Raw genomic sequence first — 24,367 nt, 5'->3', positions numbered from 1 at the left:
ATGGCTCCAGATAGATATAGAGATATATATATATATGCACAGACGGAGCCATAAATATATATCTGTGTATATTTATATATATATTTATGTGTACGCATATATATGCACGTATGATATTTGTGCGTGTATGCTGCACTGGTTTAGGGAGAAAGTGAGGATGGTCTCAAAAAATCTGGCACGATTCCGTGCATCCACCAAATTCAAGCGATGGCGTCCCAGCATTTCAGAGCCGCTCTTCAAATCACACCAGCTCGCATTTAAGCACCTGCCTAAAAGGATTGATTTTTAATTTACAATATTTTTATTGCATCCAAAAGAACCCCAGAAATTCCCACGTTCTAAGGCAGTTTCGGGGCTCACCCCTCCCTCCCCACACCCCCAGATTTTGGGAAAACAGTCTTTTTTCCTCTCCCCGCGCCAGGAGAAAGCGACGGGGGGGTCCCCCCACACCCCGATCCTACACGAAGTCCCCACGGAAAGGGCGGGAGGTGCCCCCCTGCGCCTGCCAGCGGCCCCGCAGCGTGCACAGGGGTTTGCCCTCCAGGCTCTCCAGCTCAGGGAAACCGAGCTGGTTCAGGACCTCGTAGATGCCAGCCACCGCCGCCACCTGAAAACAGAGGGAGAAGAGAGATTTAAACCCCCCCCCACAGCATCCTCCCGGGTGAAGATGCGCGGGGAAGGTCCCCAGCATCTCCCCGCATCCAGGTACCCACCCGCCTCCCACAGCCCCCCCAGCTTTCCTCCACCTCTAACATTTTATAAGCTGCTTCCTCGTTGCTGGGGTCAGCCTTTGCAGGGTTTGTTGGCTTTGGCACCCTTCTGCCAAAAAGCTACAATGGCGCCTTGTTTTTGCTAAAAACGCAGGGATTATGCAGCAGGAAGGGGCGCTTTTGGGGCCAAAGGCTCCTTGTAGCCACAGGTTGGGTGTATTTCCCCCCCCCTTCAGCAAACGGGGGGGACAGGGGGCAGATGTAAATGCAAGCATTAAAGATGCAGCATTAAAGATGCATTTAAACCCACGCATCCCACAGCCAGCCAACAGCAAGCATCACACATCTCCACTAAAAGATGGTCCAGCCCCAGCCACCGCCTTCCGCCAGGCAATGCAAACACCGGCATAACCGGGATGCCACGCCGGGGTGGGCACCGGCCATCCCCCCCCCTCCTCGCTGCGGCCCCTTCCAGCAAGATGGGGCAGGGGGGACGGTGAGCAGAGCTGGCAGCCACCGCTTTCATCTCCCGCCCGGCGGATCAAACGTGCCAAGATGAATTAGCGGCACTGGCAAAGGCAGGCGGAGGGATGAGGTTTTTTTTCCCACAAAGGCAGGCGCTGCCCACTTAGCGCTGTGCACACCCGGGGAGAGAAAAACGGATCTCTGCATAATAAAAATTAAAAAAATAATAAAAAGATGGAAACATGGATAATTTGGGGTCTCTCACCCACCTCCCATTTCATTTTTTCAGCTGGCTCACAATTCTCTCAGATGCCCAGCGCCATCCCCATCCTCCCAGGCCCTCCATCCCCTGCGCCGCCCGCCCCGGCCAGGCAAGGCAAAGCAGGTCTGCTTTTAATTATTCTTTCCTTTCACTCCCCCGATCCACTTGGCCAGGATATTGTATTTTTAATACGCTGCAAAGAGACCAGAGGTGGGTTTGGGTGCAAGGAGAGCCAGCCAAGCTAACCAAGCCAAGCAGAGGTACCCGGGGGGGGGTTGGCTGGTGGCCTCCCAGGCCCAGATACTGCAATCACAGCCAGCAGATCAAAATAAAACCCTGGGAAACTCAAAAGAGGAAAAAAGGGCAGATTTGGGGTGGGAGGAGCACCCCATCCATGTGGTGGGATGCCACCCATCTCCAGTGATCTGCCTGGCTTTCCAAGGAGAGCCACCAGCCCGGTGATACGGGAGCTCACCCAGAGCGAAGGGACCATGTACGATGCCCCCAGCTACCATACAGAAATCATATATAAAATAAAGACGGGGGTCTGCTTCCCAGCGCCCTCTAAATACAAGGTGGAGGCAGGGAGAGCCTCACCTCGCGCATCCAGAGGCTGAAGGGCCGCTGCCAGGAGTCCTTCTTCTCCAGATGCAGGTAGGCGTTGAAGAGGATCAAGTAGATGTAGCGCTCCAGGTACTGCAGGCTCCTCAGCTGCAGCGTCCACGTCTCCTTCTCGTCCTTGCCCGATTTCCCCTGGAAGAAGCAAGAAACCGGCTGAGATGCCTGTGGTACCCGCTTTGGGAGAGCATCCGAGAGGCAGCTCCTGCCCCAGTCCTCATCCACGGTCCTGCTCTCCATCCCGCGTGTGAAGTTTGGTGGTGAAGGACCCACGAGGACCTCTCACACTGGGGAAAAGCCATATACACTGCTGCACACCAGCCCCCCGACCCCGTTATCCCCCCACCCCGCGGAGCCCAGCCCAGCCTGCAGCTCCCACCTCGCCTCCAGCCGAGGAGGGAGGACCACTCTGAGGATAAAAATAAGCGCATCCTTCCAGCCCGCTCCCGCTGTGGCTTGGCAGTCCAGGCCCCCATTACCTTGTGGTTTCCAGCATATAAAAACTTCCCCTTCACCGTGCAGACCTCAAAAAATAGATGAGGCATTGCTAAATGTGTGGGGTGTGTGCCCAGGAGCCAGGAATAGATGCCCAGGTGCAAACCGTACCCGAAACCGTGAGCTTCTGGACTGCAAAGCATTTCCCCAGGGAAAAACATGTCCCGTTCCAGCATCCCCCAGTTGGCTTCAGCCTCCGCTGCTGGAGGACAGGAGGCCACGGCAGCCCCCCAGTGCCCCACTCCAAGGCTGGTGGCCATCACACCTCCCATTATTGTATTATTATATATATTATTATATTATTATTATAGCTGTTATTTTAAAAGCAGATGAGCCCTGCAGTGAAGCCCCTTCCAGGAATTAATAAATAATAAATAAGGGTTAAACAGCCAGCCGGCATAAGAGCCCTAATCCCACAGGCAATCCTGCTGTGTATCCCACAGACCACCCCAAAGAGCAGCAATTCCTCGCTCCGGTGTCAGCACCAACCCACCCTCAGGGACGAGCCAGCTCCACTTTCTCTAGGTCCTTCCCTGGAATTTTGTTGCCACGGCACACAAACATTTCCATACCTGGGCTTTGAAAATCACGGTTTGTTCGACCCACTTGCACCCCTATTCATGGCAGCACCAGGCAAGCGGTTCTGCCCTTGGATAAGGTGTCTCCTCTGCACATGTGTGCCAGTATTTGCAGAGAGCAGATCCTATTATTTATCATGTTATTTATTTATCCTTTTTATTTTTTATTCTGTTATCCTATTATTTATCATTTTATTGCATTCTCCTATTTAATTTTATTCTATTATCCTATTATTTATCATTTTTTATCCTATAATTTCTCTATTATCCTATTATTTAGTATTTTCTTACATCCTCCTATTTTTTCCTCCCAGTTAGGGGTGGGAAGGGGTAGGAACAAACCAAAGCAATTACCAGAGCACCTTTTTCTTCCCTCCTGCTTGCCCTATAACCCTGCAAAGCATCTCCCAGCAGGCACCCCAAACTACAAAGCAGCGTCAGCCCCGGGTGCACAGCATCCATCCCGTGACACTGCTGGTTCACCCAAACCCCACGTTTCTCTCAACTAACCACGGCTTAATTAAAAGTCCATTAGAGGAACGCCTAGAATATACAATTCCTGTAATTCCTCTTCTTCAAGGTGCCCATCACTGGGGAAAAAATAAAAATAATTAAAAATTAAAGCATTTGCATGTGCCTCCCTCCCGGTCCAGCCAAATCCAACGGGATGGATGGAGCAGCCAAGAGGGAAATGCAAAATGCAGGCAGTGACAAAAAGGCTTTTCCTAGGGCAGAGGGTGCAGGGGGAGCGGATGACTCCCTCCTTATCTCGCTTTCCCACCAGGACAAGTTGGATACGGCTGGCCCGGAAACAGGATACGGCCCAGGAACACCGACGTGTTGGTCCTGACCGCCAAGCACCGGGAAGAGAGGCAAGGAGGTCACGGGAATTGTCTTGCGAAAAAAAAAAAACCAAACACACTGGGAGCAGGCGGGTGAGACTGCTCTGCCGGGATTCTTCCTCCTGGGAGCCCCCAAAGGCTGAGTCTAGAGGCAGGAGTCGGCAGCAAGGCAGGGGATCATTCGGGGTCACCGGAGAGCATAATTAAATCCATAAGCAGGCAGCCGCTCGTTTAGCACGGGAGGTTTTTTGCTCTTGCAGCAGCAAAGCACACAATAAAATAGGTGAGACTTCCCGCCGGCCACGTGGCTGCCTCCCCGTAATACATAAAGGGGGGGAAAAATAAAATAAAATAACTTATCCCCAATAATTTCACAGTAGCTATTGCTGCAAACAGCCAAGGCCCCAGTGGTTCAGCCCGCAGAGCTCAGGTTTTTCCTCCCAGCCCCGAAAAAACGCAGAGGACCCCACAAACCATGAGGCAAACGCTCAGGGAGCTGCGGATGTTACCAGGTGAGTAAATGCGTCAGTTTTTCTTCCCCCAGTCAATCATCTGTGGCCATTAATTGAAAATACGGGTCAATGGCAGCCATCACTGGTGGGGACGTGGGTCAATCCAGCCCAGGCAGGGACATTGCCGAGCGCCAAGCTCAGCCCTTCCAAGACCCCATGAAACAGTTGCATAGCTTAAAAAAAAACCCCAAATCTAATAAAAATTATCCTTTCTCCCCTTCATCAGCTCCACGGAAGCTCCCACGTAAAACCGGGCCGTGGCCCCCAGGCTCGGCCGGCCGCGGGATGCCCCCTGCGTGGGTACGGATGGGTCGCCTCCCAAGGATGGGTCCCCTTCTGTGCTTGGAGGAGCCGGAGGAGCCTTCGGGGCTGGGAGCGGAGCGGGACGGATCGGCCCTGCCCTCTGCCGGCTGCGCGCCACTGGATGGGCGGGATGCTGGCTGGGATGCGGGATGGGATGCAGGATGGTGCCAGATGGGCGGGATGCTGGCTGGGATGCGGGATAGCACCAGACAGGCGGGAGGCTGGGTGGGACGCGGGATGGCACCAGATGGGCAGGATGCTAGGTGGGATGCAGGATGGGATGCAGGATGATGCCAGATGGGCAGGGTGCTGGCTGGGATGCGGGATAGCACCAGACGGGTGGGATGCTGGGCAGGATGTCGGATACCACTGGAGAGGTAGGATGCTGGGTGGGATGCAGGATGGGATGCAGGCTGGTGCCGGATGGGCGGGATGCTGCGTGGGATGCAGGATGGCACCAGATGGGCAAAACGCTGGTTGGGATCCGGGATGGTGCGGGGATGGGGGACTGCGCCAGACAGGTGGGATGCTGGCTAGGATGCAGGACAGCACCAGACAGGTCAGATGCGGGACAGCACAGGATGCAAGACGGCACTGGGTGACCATGACCAAAAGAGCCCTGGCACCTCTCTGGTGACATGCCAGAAAGCTTCAGCCCAAGAGAGCATCCAGCTTCAGCAGGGCTGGTCCCGGAGCCTGGCTGCACCCCCGGGATCGGGTGCAATGGACCTGGGCAGCGCTGTGCCAATGGGGAAGAGGGCACGCTCACCTGCCGGTAGGTGCAGATGATGATTTCTCGGAGGTGGTAGTGCATGGGCGTCATGGTCTCGCTGACAGTGTCCAGGGCCATGTCCACCTCCTTCTTCATCCGGTGACCGTCGGGCAGGAGCTGGACCACCTTCATCACCACCTGGAGCATGGGCAGAAGCAGCAGGGGCTTCAACAGGTGCCTCCTCACCTTGACCCCACTGCTCTGTCCCTGCCCGGGAAAGGACCCGACCCCTCCAAACAAGCAGCTGTGGCTAAGGTAGCAAAGAGTCGGCTCAGAGGAGGACCCCTAAAACACAGTCAGGCCCAAGGACTCACCTCGAACTCTCCTTTGGTGTACTTGGCATCAGGCACGCTCACGATTTCCTCCTCGCTCATCTCAGGAATTCCCTGGGGTGGTCAGAGAGGGCCATGCCATTAGGGGCTGCGCGGCCCCGTCCCCGCCGCCCAACAGCTGAGCAGAAATGCAGACCCAGAACCCAACCCACCAGGACCCAGGCATCCTCCACCTCCCCTCTGCAGAGAAGACCAAAACTTTACCCCCACCATTCGCTCTGCAAGGAGGGAGCTACAACTCTCCTGCCCTTAACCCTTCGTCCTGGGGTGGGAGCTCTCAGGAACGGGATAAAAGCTCACCAGGGATGCACCCAAACTTCTGCTGGAGCTCACTGGGGGCTAGGCACAGCAAGAAGCCAACGTACAGGCGTCCCCCCGCAGCCCACCCTGGCCCTCCCCACGCTCCTTTTAGCTCTCCCGTTGTGCAATGGCTGCTGCGGGCTGTACCGAGCTCCCCCAGCAGCCCCCGCTCCAGCCCGACCTCCGGGGAGAGCTGCGGACCCCAGTACCCACGTTGAAGTGCCAGAGGGTGAGGACAGCGATGACCATGGCCGTGGTGGTCCTGCCCCGGCCGCTGGAGCAGTTGAACACAAAGGCTGTCCGTGAGTCCTCGGCCAGGGCACTCTTCATCGCCTCCAGCAGCCGGTCAAAATCCTGCCGGGGGCGAAGCCAGTGGGTTTTTATGGGTGCAGCCCGCCATGGATCAGCACAGGCTGCCCACCTCCCTCCCCCACCATGGGATCCCCCTTGTCCTACAGCCTCCAGGCTGAAATCCCTGACTCATTGCTGCCGGATCCAGCCCGGCAGCGTCCCCTCCATCCCTGACCGGCTGAAGGTACCCAGGGTCTCAGTGCAGCATCTCCTGGGGGACCCTCCTTGCCCCAGCAAGCATCCCGCACCGAGCCTGGGCACACCACCATAGCCCCAGGGCTGGGTGGCACCGAGCACCCAAGTGACATTCACCCCGCAGCAGCAGGGGTGGCTTGGGAAAGGAGGCAGCAGCACCGTCCCGTCCACGAGGTACCTGCTCCTTGGGAGCGCAGAAGTCGGGGATGGGGATACGGCGGTAGGTCAGCCCCTGGCAGGCGTTCTTCTGCTGGCTGAAGATCTCCTGTGTGGTCAGGCAGCTCTTGAACATCTTCATTTGCTTCTCCGCCTCCAGGTACACCTCCAGCCACTTCTGGCACTTCAGCAGGTCACCCTTCAGGGTAGCCTCTAGTTTCTGTAGAGGATGGAGAAACCCTCACCATAAGACCCACTCCTCTTAAGTATTTTCAGGATTTTAATCAGGTTTTTCAGATGCAGGCTGACATCCCTCTCAAACACCCCGCAGTCAACTCAAAACCCCACACCAGGTCCTGGCCACCGCTTCTGCCCAGGACCACGGTCCCCACCGTGCTCTATGGGAGCCTCAGGAGCATCATCTCCCACCACCCTGGGCAGCTCCTCTGCACAGCCGTGCTGGCAGCCAAGCTCCTCCACTGCCTATCCCCTCTGGAAACGCAGCTGGGAACATCTGCTCTCCTTTCCCCCGGTGCCTTTTACCCTCGCTTTCAAGCCACACTATAAATTCTTCAGGGGAGGATCTCCGCTTTGCTCTGCTTTTGCAAACTCTTACATAGTGACAGGGAAGTCAGGAGGACTCCTTTATTTTTACAGTACGATAAAGAGCAGGTCGACCACCTGGTTTTGCATCAGCCGGGCTGTCCCCAGCCTCCAGCAGACACGAAGGGCACGAGCCAAGCACGGCACCCAATACCACCGCTGCCCCTCATTGCCAAAAGAGAAAAAAAAAAAAAAAACAACAAAAGAAAAAACCCAAAACAAACAGCTCCGGAGGGTGAGGGACTATCAAAGCCTGCGGACATCACCTATGAAGGCTCCCGCGAGGGGCATGAGCTCACCTCCAGCTGCTGGGGCGAGGCGGCGGGCACGGGGATCAGCTCCTCCAGGTGCCCGGGCTCCCGCAGCGTATAGATCTGTTCGTTCCCCTCCAGGACCACTTCTTCCCGGAGGTTGATCCAGACGATGCGGGCGTGCTTCCTCTTGGCATCCGTCAGGTACCGCAGGACGCTCCCCAGGGTCTAGGGGAAGGGGTGGGCAAGGGTGATGGGAGGGCTGGGAGCCCGTTGCGGGCAACCCTGCCCACCGCGGCTGTGCGTGCCCCCTCACCTTGGAGCTGGGCTGTGCCGTCCCGTAAACGGGCATTTTGGGCACCCGTCGGAAGTTGGCCACGCTCATCTCCTTGGCGGTGCTCAGCACGTCCGGGCAGAAGCGCTCATCCGCCACCTGCAGCGGAGCAAAGCCCGGGCAAGGGGTGCACCCCCCCCCGGCCATTGCAGCCGCCCCCTCCCACCCACGGCTTTGCAGAGGGGGTTCCCAGCACACCACAACCTCTCACCCGTGGTCCCCGCTCAGGAGAAGTCCCCAAACCCTTGCGACGCCAGCCCGCCGGGGCTCAAAGCCGCACGGCTGCATTTCAAAGGTGGGAGACGCTCTTCTTGCAGCAAGACCGTGCCAAAGCAACAGCTCTGGCCTCCCTTCATCCCACCGCAGCCGAGGACCACCAAGAAATAGGAAGCTGCAGCTAGGCTAGCAGCTTAGGCTCACGTCACGGGGTGCTCCAACATCCCGGTACCCTGGGTCTGCGGGGCCGGACACATCCGTGCGTACAGGGGGTCTCTGGCCACATGCCCATCCTTGCCGAGGATGCCAGCAGGACACGGACCCGAGACCCCAGCACAGACCTGGAGACCCCAAGACTCAGCACCTGCCCTCCAAAAGGGAAACCCTTTGCTTCTCCCACCCCACCAAAGCTCTTTGAGGGCGAGCATCCTGGGAAGGTGCCGTTTCCAGGGGACTACGAGGAGCCACCAGCCGAATCCCTACATCCAGGACGGGTACTCACCAGCACTCGCGTCCCCTTGGTGACGAGGTCCCCGGTGACGGTGAGCTCCGACGCATTCATCTCCGCCTGCAGCCGGTAGAGCTCGGGGTGCCGGCACATCCACCTGCTGAAGCTGAGGGCAAAGCCCAGGGGGTACTGCCGGCGGGGGGCCGGGGAGGAGGGGGGGGACGCGCCATCAGCCTGGGCTCGCACCCCCGACCCCACCAAAAAAACCTTGCATTTGCTTGGGAAACTCCAAGGTGGAGACCCCTTCCCTCCCACTACACGGGGAAGACAAAAAAAAAAAAAAAAAGCAAAAGAGGGGGGTTTGGGTTGCTGGGTTGTTTGGCTTTTTTTTTTTTTTTTTTTTTTTTTTTTTTTTTTTACCTGCTCATGAAGGTAGTAGTTGAAAGCAATCAAGTAGAAATAGCGTTCAAGGCTCTGCAAAGTCCTCTGGAGGAAATACTCTTTGGTGCTGCTCCCCTAAAAGCAAAGGCAGGTGGGATTTGTGATGCCCAACACCAACCCGTCCTGCAACCCGCAGCAGACTGGGAAGGTGGGGGGGATAAAAGCTCTACACATGCTTGTTTGCGGCTGGCTTAGAAGAGAGACGAGCAAGTAGCAAACAGGCCCGAGGCATTTTTTTTATGGAGCAGTTTTTCTGGGGGGAAAGAGAGGCAGAAATGCCATTTAAGCCACTCAGAATGTTTTTGGTATGTTCATGCTAACTTCACCAAGCTGTTTGTTTGGAAAGAAACCACTTCCAAATGAGAACGTGGCAGAGAACCTACAAAATCCAACTTCGAATATAGTTTTTTTGATGTTTTTTGTTGGTTTTTTTTTTTTAAATGAAACATTTCTAGTTTTCCATATTAAATGATGCTTAAAGACATAAATTTGCATTTCAGGTCAAACAAAACCTTCCCTTTAGCCCAAGGACACCTGGGAGCGGTTCCAACTGGTCCCAAGGGGCATTGCTGTCCTGGGGGGGGATACACTGTCCAGATACTAACGGGAGACTCCAACACAAGGGGAGGGTGTTGATTAACACCTCCCAGCCCCATGCTCCGGGTAATGTGAGGAATGGTCAGGGAACTCTTGGGGACCCCCCCGTCTGCCTTCAGAGCCCAGTGGGACACCCCAGACCTGCTCCGGGGTCAGCATCTCGGGGGGATGGCAGACCCCAAAATGATGGGTGACACTAGACGAACTTAAATAAGAGCAAGACGAGCTTATTAAATAAGAGACATAAGCCACACACCCTGTAATATCCTCCATTTCCAAGCGCCTGCTCTTTCCCTTCATCCCCAGAAGCATCTCAATGCCTACATAGATGGCTTCAAGCGTGCTCTCCTCCTCCTCGTCTTCATCATTACCCAAACCAGGTGTGTGTCCCAGTACAGCTCTCTCCTCCCAGGGGCACAAGCTCAAACCCTCAGGATCTTCCGTAATTTGGAAACCACCCCCACGCTGCCTCGGGACAGGGTTTGTACAGCTGAGCATCCCATCCAACAAATTAACCCGCAACGCTTGCACCAGCGAAGGAGCACCCAGCACGGGATCCAGGAGCATCCCTGGAGAGCCCGTTGGCATCCCCTCCCCAGGGTATGATGGAAAATCCTCTAAGATGGGGCTGTGTATGTACGGGGGTCGGCTTGGCGAGCAGGGTTTGCGCATCTCTGACATTACGTGGCTGAATATTTACTTACTTATGAATATTTACTTGTTCTCCGCAAGAGAAATCTGGCCCGCTGTCATTTATGAAGAGGCAGGGCAGCAGGCTTTGCTGTGGAAACTCAAAACAAAGCCTGCGAGGATGGAGCCGTGCCGGGGTTTGCCGGCGGCACTGCTGACAGAGCAGCGCTTCTCCCTGAGCGCTTGGGTTCCTGAGCCCTGCGCTCTCACCCAAGGTAAATCTCTTTAATATTCCCCTTAAATAGGCTTTTGATGAAAAGGGGGATGATCCGCTGGCGTTTCAGCTGTGGAGAGCTGGGTACCACGGGCGTCCATCTGCAGCTCAGCATCCCACACTGCGATGCACCTCCCCCTGCATCACCATCGCTTGAGGACCTAAATCTCCGCTTTTGGCCCCCCAACACAGGGCAGAAACCCACAATCCAGCGTGACATCATTCCCCTGTGCCCAGAAAAGCCCTTCCTCTCCCCAAAATCAAGCGGGGCTCTGCCGGCTCACCCGGCAAAGCCCCCCGGTACCACCCGCAGCCCCTCCAGCCCTCCCAAGCCCAGGCTGGTTTCTCAATGGCTGAGCATCAGCCCCTCTTCCCTCCTCATCCTCTCTCCCCCCTCCAGCACATTTTCCTGGCCCCTCGCCATTGTTTAAACCTGCTCTGCCTCCACGCAGACTTCAAATAAACACTCCTTGTAGCTATTTTACAGCAGTCCCCCAGCCGTTTGTTTCCCCGGCATCGAGGATGACATAGACCAGTTTGCCCCAGTGGAGAAAAGTCAGAGAAAGGCTTCGAGGCAGTGGGAAAATCCCCTGCCTCTTGCTCAAGCTTCCCCCACCATACAAGAGAGTATTTGCCATCACACGAGCCGCACCAAACATACCCAAATCTGCCCTAAAAGTGGTGGGGGGGGCCTAAAATTTAGTGTTTGCCACTAAACACTGAAAAAGTGACAGTAAATGCTTTCTTTTCCCATGGCTTAATCATTTTCATGGTGCTTTTCTGCTCCAGCCTATTTGCTTTGGCCGCACAGCACCTGTTTTTAGATTGCCCTTCACAACCAGCCCCAGCACTTCCACTCCACGTTCAGCATTTAAATGGGAAAATTAAATCTCCAAAGAGGCTGGGATCGGGGCAGCACTTCCATCTGAGCATCCTCTCTCCCTGTCTCCCTCCCTCCATCGCCTGGTGCGGAGCCCCCTGGTCAGACAGGAGAGACCATGGCTTTCCAGTGTGGAAAACCACCCTGATGGCTTTTCAAAACAAAAGGGGAAAAAAAATTTTAAAAATCTACAGATAGAAAAGCTTGACCTTGAGTAACTATATTTGCAGGAAAACCTCTAAGCAACAATCCCTCCCAACTCCCGAGGACTTTTACCACCCAGGCTGGTATGGATTTTCCAATTTTAGAGCTGACAAAACCAGGGCACAGGATATTATTTGGCCCCGAGGTCATCTACCAGAAGCAGTGGTGAAGCCCAAAACAGCCAGCTTCCCCCCAAATCCCAGCCTGCTCAATGTTATGGCTCTTCAATAATTGCTAAAAAAAAAAAAAAAAAAGAAAAGCGAAAAGCTCCACAACCTTCCAGGTTTCACATTCCTGGGAAATTTCCAGCTCACAGGAAGCTTCAGATTTCCAGAATTTACATTCTTCTCATCGCCGCGCAAAAACAGCTTGATAAATTACTCCGTGCAGGCAGCTTGCATCCAAGCAATCCTCTAATTAACGTACCTGGATCTGATAGTCCTCCCCGATCCCTTCCAGCTTCTTCTTGTACTCGTAGATGGCTTCCTTCATATCGTGCATCTCCGAGCAGGAGGCGATGGCACCATCCACCTTGCGAGGAGCAAGCGGAAAGCCGCTCAGCGAGCCCCGAATCGGGGCAGGGACCGACCTCGCCCCCTCCCACCCACCCCACTGGGCGTTTCGCCGGCACCCCCTTACCTCCTCGACTATCTGCTGGCCTTTGGGGACCATCTCGACGAAGGTCTGGATGACCCGAAGCCTGTCCCTGGGAGATGTTTTAGGCGGGTGGGGGAGGCTGGGGTGGGAGAAGAAGGGGATCAAACCGGCCCTGGGGGCACGGGGCATCCCCCCCGACCCCACCGGCCCCGGGGGTTGCCCCGCTTACTCGGGCTTCTGGGCAGCTCCTCGGTGGTGGTGGAGGACGAGCGTGCCCATGGCCATGGCCAAGTTGGTCCTGCCCACGCCGGTCTGGCAGCCGAAGAGCAGCGCCGGCGGGGGTCTGCCGGGGTCCCGCAGCAGCAGGCTGGGGCTCTCCTAGGAGGGAGGGACAGAGGGATGGGGACCACAGAGGCATCCAGGAGACCCGGGTCTGCCACCACTAATGGCCAGGGTGGAGGTGACGACGGCCCTGCCCAGGCGCGGAGGGGTGGGTGGCATCTCCCCTTTGCTCAGGGGGTGGTGTGGATGGACCAGGACAGCCCAACGGGTGGTCCATCCACTGCATTCCCCTGCCCCCTGCCCTCTCCAGCTGCCGGCGGACGTTGGCCTGTCCACCCCACCAGAGATGTTCCCACCACCTGCTGCTGAGATTTCATCTCCCAGACTAAAAAAAAGTCAAAAAAATAAGAAAAGAAAACAAAAAAAAAAAAAAGAGAGAAGCTGTGCCATCAAAAGCCTTTGCACCAAATGCAGATCATTTCTCCCAAACCCATTTAGGGAAAAGCCAACTGCACAGGGATGCTAGGAGGTGGCGAGGGATGGTCACCTCCAGCCAGCGGTAGGGACAAGCAGCTGGACAACGTGGACTTCTCCAGCAGGGTCTACAGCAATGGGAATGGGATGGAACCGCAGGCACAGGCATCCTCTAACAGGCAGAGTAAAGCCAAAACGAGAAGATGCTCCCCAACGCGGCACGCTTGCTCAGGCACCGGAGCAAATCCCAACCCGATGTGGCCCCGCAGACCTGGTGCTTTTCCTCGGCTCACCCTGAGGAAGCGGATGAAAGCGTCAAACTGCTCCTCCAAAGGGGCTCCCTCGGCAGGCAGGGGCAGCCGGTGGTACCTGCCGGACACGGGGACAGCCCTTGTTAGGAGGCCAGGGCCATGGCAGGGGCTTTGTCCCCACCACGGCGGAGGACACGTGGCTTCAGAGGGTATCAAGAGCCTGGCTTGCAAAAGCAAAGCCACCGACCGCATGTGAGGAGGAGGAGGAGGAAGGGCAGCACCTGTAGGAAGGCAGGAGGAAGACGGGTCTGCGATAGACCTCCTCCGTCACCTGGATGTCCTCCTCACATTGCACCCGCACGGCGTGGGGCTCGTCCCGCAAGCGCTCGATGTCATTGTAGACGTAGTAGACGCTCTCGCTCAGCTGCGCGAAGTCGTGGATCTAGCGGAGATGAGGACCCCTCATCAAAACCCATGGGGCGCCCACCACCTCCAACAACCCCTCCGCTCATCTTCGAGGGGGGGGGTGGGGGGTGCACGCACCCCATTATGGCTGGGGTGATGACCCCCTCCCGTCCCACCTCACCTCTTTGCGGACGGCCAGCTCCAGGCTTTCCGCCCGCAGCCCCCGCTGCAGGCGCTGGAGGTTCTCATGAAGGTTCTCCTTGCCCCGGGGGGTGTAGGACACGAAGTCCCCCTCCAACCGCAGGAAGACCACAGGTTCCTCACGGACACAGAAAAAGACGCACTCCTGCGAAGAGGGGGAGAGGCTGCCCAAAAGTTCTCCTGCCCTCTTCCAACCCCATTTCCACCCTCCCACCAACCTTGTGGCCCTCTCTCTGCAGCTTCTGCAGCACGAGCTTGAAGCCGTTGAGGCTGGGTTGCCCCATGCCGAACACGGCGTAACCTCCTTTGGCTTGTCGGAAATTGGGAGCGCCGCAGCTGCCAGTAGTGTTCAAGACATCTAATTTGCCGTATACGTCCCTGACCATGAAATATTTCCCCTGCAAAATAAGATGGGCAGAGAGAAGATGGGGAAGAAGCGGATTGGAGCAAGCAGGCTTGAATGCAGCTGGGAAGACAAGTGGCTTTTTCTTGGTGATCTTCAAAATTAGTCCCCAAAAACCCCAAACGCCAGGCTGAAATGGGTTCGGCATGGGGTGGCGGCGATGCTCACCTGCACAAGGTAGTGTTCCAGCGTGGCCTCAGAAATACGTCCCACCGTGTAGTTGGCCTTCAGCAGGTCGTCGTGGATCTGAAACTCCTCCCTGCAGTTGTACCTGCAAAAGCCACGTGCGGGTGGGCAAAGGAAAAAAAATAACGGCGTAGGTAAAGACTAAAAAGCAGCAATATTTAGGGAAGAGGCTGCAGAAAAAGAGAGGTGTGGAGTTGCAAGAGGCTGCCGAGGACTTACGTGATGACCACGGGCGCCACTTTGTTGGTGATGATGGACTTGGCCTTGCTGTTGTGAAGCCCCAGGGTCTGGAAGGAGTGGATGCTGAGGGAGCGCTGGTCCTCCATGCTGCCGTCGCCCGGAGCCCCGCTCTCCAGGGGGGATGCCGAAACTGCCTGCTGCGCCGCGCTGGCGGTCGTACCCATAATCCGCGGGCGGCTGCGCCGGGATGGGGAGGCAGCAGTGACCGCGGGGTGGGGGGGGGAAACAAGGAGGGAGAGAGAGAGGGAGGAGGAATTTTTTTTTTTTTCAGCCACTCCCGTTTTAGGAAGAAAAAATCCCGGGTGGGTGCAGGGCAGCCCCCCCCGCCACGGACAGCCGGCAAGGAGAGGCCCATTTGGGAAGAAACGCTAAGCCAGCTTTTTCCCTCCAGCTCCCGCAAAGGGCTTTCTTCCTCCCTGCCTGCCTGCCATGCGGCTCCCCCCGTCAGGGAGCGTCCGGACCTGGAGCAACCGACAGTGGGGCTGAGGAGGGGGGAGGGAAAAAAAAAAAAAAAAAAAAAATGCAAAATGCTGCTGGATCCACCCCCCCCCCCCAAATCTGCTGAGTCAGCAGATGGCATTGCAGAAGGACACAGCGGCACAGCCCTTAGCCTCATCCTCCGCTTTCCCAGGGCCCATAAACCACTCCGGGGTCCCTCCCCAGGCGGAAAACGCTTGAACAGCGAGCAAATATTACTAAATTTAGGATTTAGGAGGTGCCCAGCGTGGCTGGAGCAGCAAGCGAGGCTCAGGGAGTTTGCTCCCCGGTCCAGGCTGTGCATGCGTGTGCATGCACACACGCGTGTCGATGCACGTGCAAGCAGAGGAGGAGCCGGGGGGGACGGGTTGTGAAGTTCCCGCACGTGATTTTGCAGCCTCAGAAGCTGCGGGAGGCAGCAAGGAGGAAAGGTGCCCCCCACGCAGCCATAAATAATCCTGCAGTGCCGAGAAACGCCCTTGATTGCACCGGAGACATCGGGAACCTCGAGGCAGCGGGATGCGGGATTTCCTCCAGCTATTAATGAGCAAATCTGAAAGCTGCCTTTAATGTAGCTTGTTATTCCCATACCGGAGGGGCACCCTCTCCCCCAGCGCAGGTGGGAGACCCCAAAAGCAGACACCCCCCCCCGCCCCGATCCCCAGGGAGCTCATCCCTAAACAAGGATGAAAGCAAAAGAGCCAGCCCGGGGCGGGGGGGGGCTGGCGACGGCCAGGAGCATCCTGCCACACTCGACCGGTCCAGGACAATGCGCTGACTGTCTGCGCCAGCCAGGGCCGGATCCTGGTAACCAAATGAAGCGAGAGATGGCAAGGGGGTAGCCTGGAAAAAAATAAAAAAATAAAACTCTGCCCACCCCTAACGAGACGGTTCCCAATAAAATCTTCTTTGTACTTACTGATGCTGCACGGGGAATAACCCCGGCAGCATCCGAAGGGAGACGGTACCTGCTCGGTGGCGATGCACAGCGCTGGGAAACCCGGGGTGGCTTTAACTCAGCCCTACAAATGCTTTTGCAGCTGCTTCTGCTGCCTTGCAAGCAGTACAGGATCAGTCCCCGACTGCAATCCCAGGGAATACGATGCCCCCAGCAGCTGCAAATGCTTCAAGGAGGGGGAAAGCCTCCGGAAAATGTGCTATTTCGAGACGGCCGTGCCCCGGCACAGATTTTCCCCTCCTCCCCATCTTCCTTCCCTGCTCTGCAGAAAACTTGTTGCTCTACCGTGAATTTTCTGCACCAGTAGGCAGCCTGGTTTCTTTTACATGTGAGAGAAGGGGAGTAAAAAAAAAACAAAAAACAACAAAACAGCTCTTTCAAGCCAGTGCCATTTCTCCAAGTCCCCTTACGCTTTTCTTCCACATAAACACTGTTGGGGCAAAAATAAAGCAAAATAAAAATATATATAGGGAGGGTTTGAGTGTTTCAGAGCAGGCATTCGTGGCTTTGGAGAGCTCAGCCAGCAAGCAGGAGGGAGGCGTTCAGCCAGGACACTTTTTTTCCTTATTTTGCTCAGAATTGGTGCATCTTTTCAAAAGCAGCCAGCGCAGCCCAACGAGCCGTACTGATCCCTCTGGGTTTGCTCCAGCATTCCCATGCCGGGGGATGGACACTCACCCCACAACTTGCAGGCAGATGCAGGCAGCTTCTGTATTTCCTTCGTCCTTCTCCCCCCCACTGCAGTCACCCACCTTCACCGTAAATCCCCCAGGGATTATTTTTTGCCTGACAAACCACATCGGCAAATAACAGGCATAAAAGACGCCAGGCAGATTTGGAAATGGTTTTGCAAACCACAAAATGAATGGAGAAAGGAAATCACATTTCAGCTTCCTTCCCCCCCTTGGCTGGGCAGCAAAAGCAAGCATCTTCTAGAAAAGTACCGAAATTACCCAAAATGGGTGCTCTGGGCAACCGCGGGAACTGCTCTAAAAAGCCACGGGAAGAGGGAAGTGTTGGTGTTGTCTGTATGGGAGCAGCTATTTACTGGTACTGCTGCATCCGATGGGAGCCGGAGGGCTTGCAGCCTCCCAGTGCCCAACCTGCAAGCTGGGACACAAAATGGGACGGGCGGGGAAGCAAAACCCAAATCCAGGAAACTAGATAAAATGATCTTGCCTGAAAACTCTCCCAAATATCGCTGGTGGCTGCGATGAGAAGAGATGCAACTAGAGCCAGCATCACGGGCCAGCCAAGGCAGGCAGGAGCCCAGGCACCAGCCCGGGGGGGACCAGCCCACCAAAGGGCTCTGGATTAGCCCAAATATCAGGGTTTTTTCCCCAATAGTTGAACACAGTTAGCAAACACTAAGTAGGTGCTTAGGCAGGCAACTTACCCTTAAAAAAAAAAGTAGTTTTACTATTTTACCTATAGTTAAAAGAACCCCGCTGCATCCGACATCTCAGCCTGGAATGTTAAGATCTGAATTATTCCCAAAAAATCAGCCGAGCTGGTGGGGCTTTGCTCTGTTTTCATGCCACTCTAAGAAGCTAGGAGGCTCAGATGCAATCCGTGTGGATGTTATGACGGCGTTAGCCATTAGCCGGGGCGAGCCGGTTCTGAGCACCCCTTCCCTTGCACGATGCTGTATTTAGGGGTTTCCTTTCTAGGAGAGAGAGGTTGCGGAGACAAAACCCCCTGCACAGCACCCTTGCCTCCTGCCTACATCTTCTCCCCAGGGCGAGGGGCGCAGGGACAAACCCCAGAAATACTCACCCAGCCAGCTCAGCCCCTCGCCGGCACTCGCAGCCCTAAACTCAAGGACCTAAAAGCCAAGCCTGAGATAAATCGTGGCCATGGCTCCTTAACAAAGAGCCCTTTTTCTCCCCAGCCGCAAAAAAGACCGACACCCTGCGAGAGGGCATCCCGCCCGAACAAACCAGCACTGTTCTTCTCCAGGTGTTTTGCCTAAATTCAAAGCTCCAGCGGCCACCGGTTAATTATTCCTCCTGACTAACAAGAAAGCGGAGCCTCCGGGTGGGCAACGTATAGATGCTTCCCTTCCCCTGCAGACCCTCTCCCAGCGTGGCCAGTCCCGCCGAGCCTGGGCACACTGGAGGACGGCACCGGGATGCTGCTTGAGCATCCCAAGAGACGGCGCGCGGGCTCTGCGGCCTCTCCCACATAAGTCACGACGACGTACGGTGCTCAGCCCCCCACCTCCCCGCCTCGCAGAGCAGCTCCTCTCCCCCGCCGCCCGGCACGGGGGTTATTCCCGTGGCCAGGGACCTGGCGAGGACTCAAAGCCGGAGCAAACAATGGACTAAATATAGCGGGGGGCGGCCGGGCTGCAGCTGCAGGATGCATCTGCCCCGGCCGCCGCGATGAGGAGGAAGCATGCACTTGCCCGGCCGCCTCATTGTCAGCAGGAAATAAATCAAATAAATGTCCCTCCGTGCATCCTCAGGTTATTTTATAGTTTGGGTTTTTTTAAATAAAGTGCAAAGCCCTTTGGGAAGCAGCGGCAATTGCAGCATCCTCCTAACGCATCCATCCCTCCCCTGGGTGCGGGGCAGCCCTAGCAGCTTTTCGGCGTCGAGCCGGCACGGATGCATCCGTGAGGGACCGGGGGGCACCCAGCACCGGCGACCCAAGCAGGGAGGCAGGAAACACCGCGGCGGCTGGCAGGAAGCCCCGGCGCTGCCGGAGGGGCATCACCGAACCCCGGAGGAAGCGCTGGAGCCGAGCCCCCCGCCCCGGCGTGCTCTTTAACCTTCTTTTTCAAAAAACAGTGAAAATAAAACAACCCACGAATGGCAAGCCCTTTGCCGGTGGAGCCCGTGTGTGTCGGGAGATATCCCGGAGCAGAGGCTGCGTGGGAACCGGGCTCCTGTTGTTCCAGGTGATGACGGAAGGAAGCAGCTTGGCTTATTAAAAAAACATAATAAAACAAAAAAGAAAGGTGAGAAATAACATATTAAGCCATGGTTTATTTGAAACGTGTCCTTTGCCTGCCGAGCTGCAAGGGTGAAATAAGGCAAGGAAGCAATGTGACCCAAAATGCCTTAAACCAACCCAAAAGCGCTTTGCAACAGGGAGGAAAAGGCTCTGGAAAGCCAACTTCGCAGCAGACAGCTCTGATTTTACAAGCCTTGATCGTTTCATTATTATTTTTAAACAAGCAAAAGCAACCGCCCTCCATCCTCATGGGCTACGGGCTTCTCAGAGAGCCAGCGCCGACGGCCAAAAATATAACTAAATAAGCAGCATTTCCTAGAAAGTACAGAGGTATTTCTCAATTGGGCCGAGATCGGTGCTGCTGATCCCCTGCGCTCTACCACCAGCATTTGCCAAGGAGGACAGGAAAGCATCAGTGGGATGCCTTCCCCCAAATCCAAGCAGGAGCACTGGGATAACGAGGACCCCGGTGTTTCACGCCCCCCTCCCCGACACACTCCTGCCTTTTGGCAGGAAACTGAGTGCCACATCTCCGTCCTCCAACGTAAAAGTCCTTACCCTGAAGTCAGGGAAAGCTGTTTCAGACTGGAAGGAGGGGAGGGAAAAAGAAGGCATCCAGGCATGTCACCCCAGAAAAGTGGGTGCGACTCTGCACCCCGCCACGGAAGCGGCCACCGATGGGGAGGATGCTGGTACCCGTTGGGAGGTACCCGGGCTGCAGCCCCCACTCCCAAACCTGGTTTACAGTGAATAATTAATCATCAACATCAAACTTTCCTCGCTAAGCAAAGCCTGGGCGATGCACGGGAGGACTTAAGATATAAACGCGAGTATCTCGTTAGCAGGATACAAAGCAGACGTGGCTTTTTTGGCTGAGCCGCCTCGACTTTGCACAGAACCCACCTGTAACGGCCAACAGCAGCCCAGGCGCAGGATGCCCTTTGGGTGAGCAGCTACCGCACGCACCCTCTCCCCTCCAAAAAACTCCTTTACCGCGTTTTTTAAAGACCCCCGCCAGGTCCCCTCACACATCACGCCGCTCCCTGGGGTGCTGCTTTGCAGGGCCAAGAGGCGAGAGGCGGCTCTCGGACACGCGGGAGATGCTCAGGCTGCCCGATGTTGAAGCGAGGGGTTTTATCAATGAGCGTCAATGGAAAGAGGAACAAAGCCCTAATTTGCAAGCGCCAGCACTGCCGGTTGTGCCGTCAGCCCGCTGCCAGCGGTTTCAAGGTCTGCGAGCATGCTTACTGAAGAGTTTCCTTTCAATAGTGCAAAGAAAAAAAAAAAAGCCATAAAGGATGGAGAAAAAGGCCGGGGGCATCTCCAAAGAGACGACCGTCCTGCGGAGGAGCTTTCCTCTGACACCAAATACTCCCCGACTCACCAAGAAGCACCACGGCCCTACACCCAAACCCGCTCCCCCAAATTTTTCACCCCGAGGGTGGGGAGCCCGGGGTGGCACCCACGCCGCAGCACCCCGCTCCCAAACCCCGGGAAGCTCAGCGCCACGAGAAGCCCGGCCAGGGCGTTTCGGGAAGGCGAGGGCTATGATTTTGTGCTATTCATAGCTAACCACCGGCTCCCTTCCCGACGGGGCGGGGGGGAGGAAGGCTGGCGGAGCAACGGGCCGGCTCCATTTACACGGGGTCGCTTTTCAAAGCGGGGCTGCTGCAGACCACACCTTTTGCAAGACAAGCAGCACCTTCTTGCACGCCAGCACCCGCCGTCGCGCGCGCCTTTGCACGCTCGGTGGTTTTTCGCGCGCGGTAGCGCGCGGGAGATCGGTCTCCCCCAGCCCGCTCTCTTAAATAAAGCGAAACCGAGCAAATCCCAGGGGGTATTTGCTCACAACAGAGACCTGCCGGTTATTTTTAGGCTCCGTGTCATTCGTGCAAAGACATAATCACTTCCTGCCTTCCAGGAAGGAAATGTCCCACCACCGCTGCCTGCCTGCCTGCTCCTTCCTCAGGCAATGCCTGCCCGCTCCCAGCCCAGCCACGCCAAAACCCACTGCCCCCCCATCCGGGGGAGGTGGGGGGCAACAACCAGGACACAGTTTGGGATGTCACGAGTGCCACGGTCCGGAGTGCTGCGGGGAGAAGAGGTGGTTGTTCACACCCCCCCCCACACCCCGGTGCTAAGAGGAGCAACGCGCCGAGGAAGGAGTCCGGAAAAGTCCGGCAGCCATCGGAAACGCAGCCTGGATGCAGTTTCTGGAAGTTTTCAGCCCCGACAGCTACAGACGCTGGGCAGGAGCTCAGCGAGAGCGGGCAGCCTTTCCTCCTAGGATATTCTCCGTGTCCCGGCTCTACCCAGGCGACACGGCAGTGAGGGTGACCCTGTCCTGGATGCGGGTGGGAGCCCACCGGGCTCTGCAACATACCCTGCATGTACGTGGCAGTGGGAAACCTATTGCTGAGTGATCCCAGGTTTCCTGCCCCTCCTGTGCTCCCCAAATGGAAGGCTGTGGAGCCAAACCCCAGACCGGGATGCTCCCCGAGCAGGGAAGGGACTGTGGTTACATCTGCTCCTCATCCTCCTCCATCTTCATCCTTCAGCAGGGAGCCCTCCCACAGCTCCCCATTTCAAAGCCTGCTCCCCAGACGGTTTTTGGGGGTGTAAGGGAGGCAGCCAAGGGACACAAACCCCAAAACTCACTTTGGGGCACTCTAACCGCAGCGGGCACAGCTGGCACCAGCAGACAGCTGCGGTGGGCTCCCCGTCTGGGTCAGTCTCCTGCGGGGCTGGCTTCCAGGCAGCAAGAGGGAGAGAAAAGCCCCTTTTAAATAGAAAATGGGACTGCAAAGGCACAAGAGCTGGGGAGACGCTGCGGGGTGGATGCTGGGCCTCAAAACTTGTTATCCATGTATTTTCTAGAGGTTTGAAGCGCAGCGTTGGCTGCGGATAAACCTTGCTCGCTGGGGTTTGGGAACCTCATGCCCACCCTGGGGGGTGGGGACGTTCCTGGGGCAAAATAAAGCTTCCTCCCACCGCCCCCCGCCACGGCTCTGGGGCGAGGGGACCCAAGCCCAACAAGCACCCCGGGCCCCACGGGAGGAAGGCTGCTCCCAGCAGCAGCACCTGCCCCCCCTCTCTCGATGGTGGGGTGGGGAAGGTTGGGAAGTTTGGGGGGCGGGGGGGGCACCCCCGAGGTGCCACCCGGCTCCAAGCCGGTACCCCACGGTGGAGCCTGCTCCCTCCATCCCCTTCCCCACGCACCCGAGTGAGAAATGAAGTCCCCCCCGCCCCCGCCCCGTCTCCCCCCGGGGGAACTGGGGATGCCCGGTCCCGGAGGGGGAAGATGGTCGGTCCCGGGGCGGGGGTTGATGTCTGGTCCCGGGGGGGGGGGGGGGAAGATGCCCGGCCCCGGGGGGGGAGGAGATGCCCGGTCCCGGGGGGGGGGGAGGAGATGCCCGGTCCCGGGGGGGGGGGAGATGCCCGGTCCCGGGGCGGGGGAGGAGATGCCCGGTCCCGGGGGGGGGATGCGGTACCTGGCGGCGGCTCCGGGCTCAGCTCCCGCGCCGGGCTGGCCGCGCCGTCGGGCGCCCCATGGGGGCGGCGGGAGCGGGGTGGCGGGAGCGGAGCCCCGCGGCCGCCCCGACCGCCGGAGCCTCGGCGGGGGGAGGAGGCGGAGGCGGGGCCGGAGGAGGGGCAGCACCGCCGATCGGCCCCACGCCGCGCCCGCCGGCTGCCGAGCACCGCCCCCCGCCCCGGGACCCCCCCCCCCCCCCCCCGGGCCCGCCCCGCCGGGGAGCGCCAGTGGGTCGCAACACCCCCCGGCCCCGCGGGCACCCCCCGGCCACAGCACCGGCCCCCTCAGGGAACCCCTGGCACGCAGCACCCATCCCTGAGGGGACCCCCCCCCCTGGCACGCAGCATCCCCCCCCACAGCACCCATCCCTGAGGGGACCCCCCGGCACGCAGCATCCCCCCCCGCAGCACCCATCCCTGAGGGGACTCCCCCCTGACAGGCAGCATCCCCCCCCCACAGCACCCATCCCTGAGGTGACCCCCCCCGGCACGCAGCATCCCCCCCCACAGCACCCATCCCTGAGGGGACCCCCCCCCTGGCGCGCAGCACCCATCCCTGAGGGGACCCCCCGGCACGCAGCATCCCCCCCCACAGCACCCATCCCTGAGGGGACCCCCTGGCAGGCAGCACCCCTCAGCCACCCTGATCCTTCACATCCCCTCCTGGTGTCATTCCCCCCACCCGGACAAAAGAGGGGACCGGCAGATGCCACCACCCCAGCCAGGTTCAGAAGGACAAGAGCAGTTTTGGGAGCATCAAGGCACGGCCTGCATGTCTCAAAGCCAAAATGCCCTTTCTCTTCCCAGAAATGGAAGGGGGGGGGTGTGCATGTGCGATGGGGGCCAGGGCGAGGGATGCTGCTGGATCCAGGCTGGGACTGGTGTGAAAGGGCCTGCAGGGAGCCCCTACCCCCCTGCTTTACCATGCCAAGGGGGATCGCTCCCCAAAACTCACACGGGGAAAATAAAGGTCCAGCACTCGCTTCTGCAAGCGCTCAGCACGACTTTTAAAAGCAGGCTGAGAGCTGAAGCTTACAGAGGAATCTGCGCTTTCTGCTCATGTGAAGCCTCCTCGCAGCCTGCTGGAGATGGACCCCCCCTCCTGCCATCTCCTCTCCCCCGCGCTGTCGGACGGGCAGGTCCCAGGGCTCTTAACCACAGGCAGGGTGGGAAGCGGCTGCCCTAAACGGAGCTGGGTACGTGGCATCCCTTTCGCAGACCCACGCACAGCTCGTTACAGCAGCCTGGCCTAAGAGCAAGCCATCTGCAGAGCCTCCACTCTTGGTCTTCCCACCTTGTGGGAGGCTTTCAGACCTGGAGGTATCTTCTGAACCATCGGGGTAGCTCCAGGACCCCAAGGTTCAGAGCAATCCCTTCTTGTTTGGGCCACTCAAACGCCTGGGGAAGTCAGGCTGCTGCCCACCCGGCTGCTCCCCACCACGTACAGGTACCGTGGTGGGTTCCTGCGACAGCTCTGCCAGTATCAGCAGGGCCAGCTGATCAAGGTCTGCTCATCTTCTGCTGGTTTCCACCACAGCACAGAGTCAAGCCATGACATGACTTCAGGTCTCCCTCGTTGCCAACAGGCATTGCACTTATTCTGCTGCCGCGGAAAGACGTTATTTTAGCTAATCC

General features: G+C 57.5%; 1 protein-coding gene across 1 annotated transcript; it reads right to left on the bottom strand.

Annotated features, from left to right (window-relative positions):
- Positions 1 to 256: 256 nt before the first annotated feature.
- PALD1 (phosphatase domain containing paladin 1) lies at positions 257 to 22,834 on the bottom strand. The gene is made up of 20 exons (XM_030030798.1): positions 22,693 to 22,834; positions 14,788 to 14,985; positions 14,551 to 14,653; positions 14,198 to 14,377; positions 13,960 to 14,124; positions 13,655 to 13,815; positions 13,416 to 13,491; positions 12,596 to 12,744; positions 12,409 to 12,505; positions 12,196 to 12,300; positions 9,164 to 9,259; positions 8,798 to 8,932; positions 8,062 to 8,178; positions 7,794 to 7,973; positions 6,914 to 7,111; positions 6,403 to 6,543; positions 5,872 to 5,943; positions 5,555 to 5,695; positions 2,035 to 2,190; positions 257 to 607 (listed from the first exon to the last, which is right to left on the bottom strand). Exons 2-20 carry the CDS (start codon positions 14,970 to 14,972, stop codon positions 458 to 460), a joined length of 2,607 nt encoding a protein of 868 aa, XP_029886658.1. The 5' UTR covers positions 14,973 to 14,985; positions 22,693 to 22,834; the 3' UTR covers positions 257 to 457.
- Positions 22,835 to 24,367: the final 1,533 nt, after the last annotated feature.

This window comes from Aquila chrysaetos, chromosome 11 (genome assembly GCF_900496995.4).
Source record: "Aquila chrysaetos chrysaetos chromosome 11, bAquChr1.4, whole genome shotgun sequence".
NCBI lineage: Eukaryota > Metazoa > Chordata > Aves > Accipitriformes > Accipitridae > Aquila > Aquila chrysaetos.
Note: the sequence above shows the minus strand (reverse complement) of the source record. Positions and strands in the feature narration are given on the sequence as shown.

Bases quoted from the DNA above. Each gene is read 5' to 3' on its own strand.
- PALD1 (XM_030030798.1), bottom strand. From the start codon at position 14,972: ATGGGTACGACCGCCAGCGCGGCGCAGCAGGCAGTTTCGGCATCCCCC. The intron at 14,125-14,197 runs GTTGGTGGGAGG...CCCTCTTCGCAG, and splicing joins TGCAGAGAGAGGGCCACAAG to GAGTGCGTCTTTTTCTGTGT. The intron at 5,696-5,871 runs GTGAGTCCTTGG...CCCATGCTCCAG, and splicing joins ACACCAAAGGAGAGTTCGAG to GTGGTGATGAAGGTGGTCCA.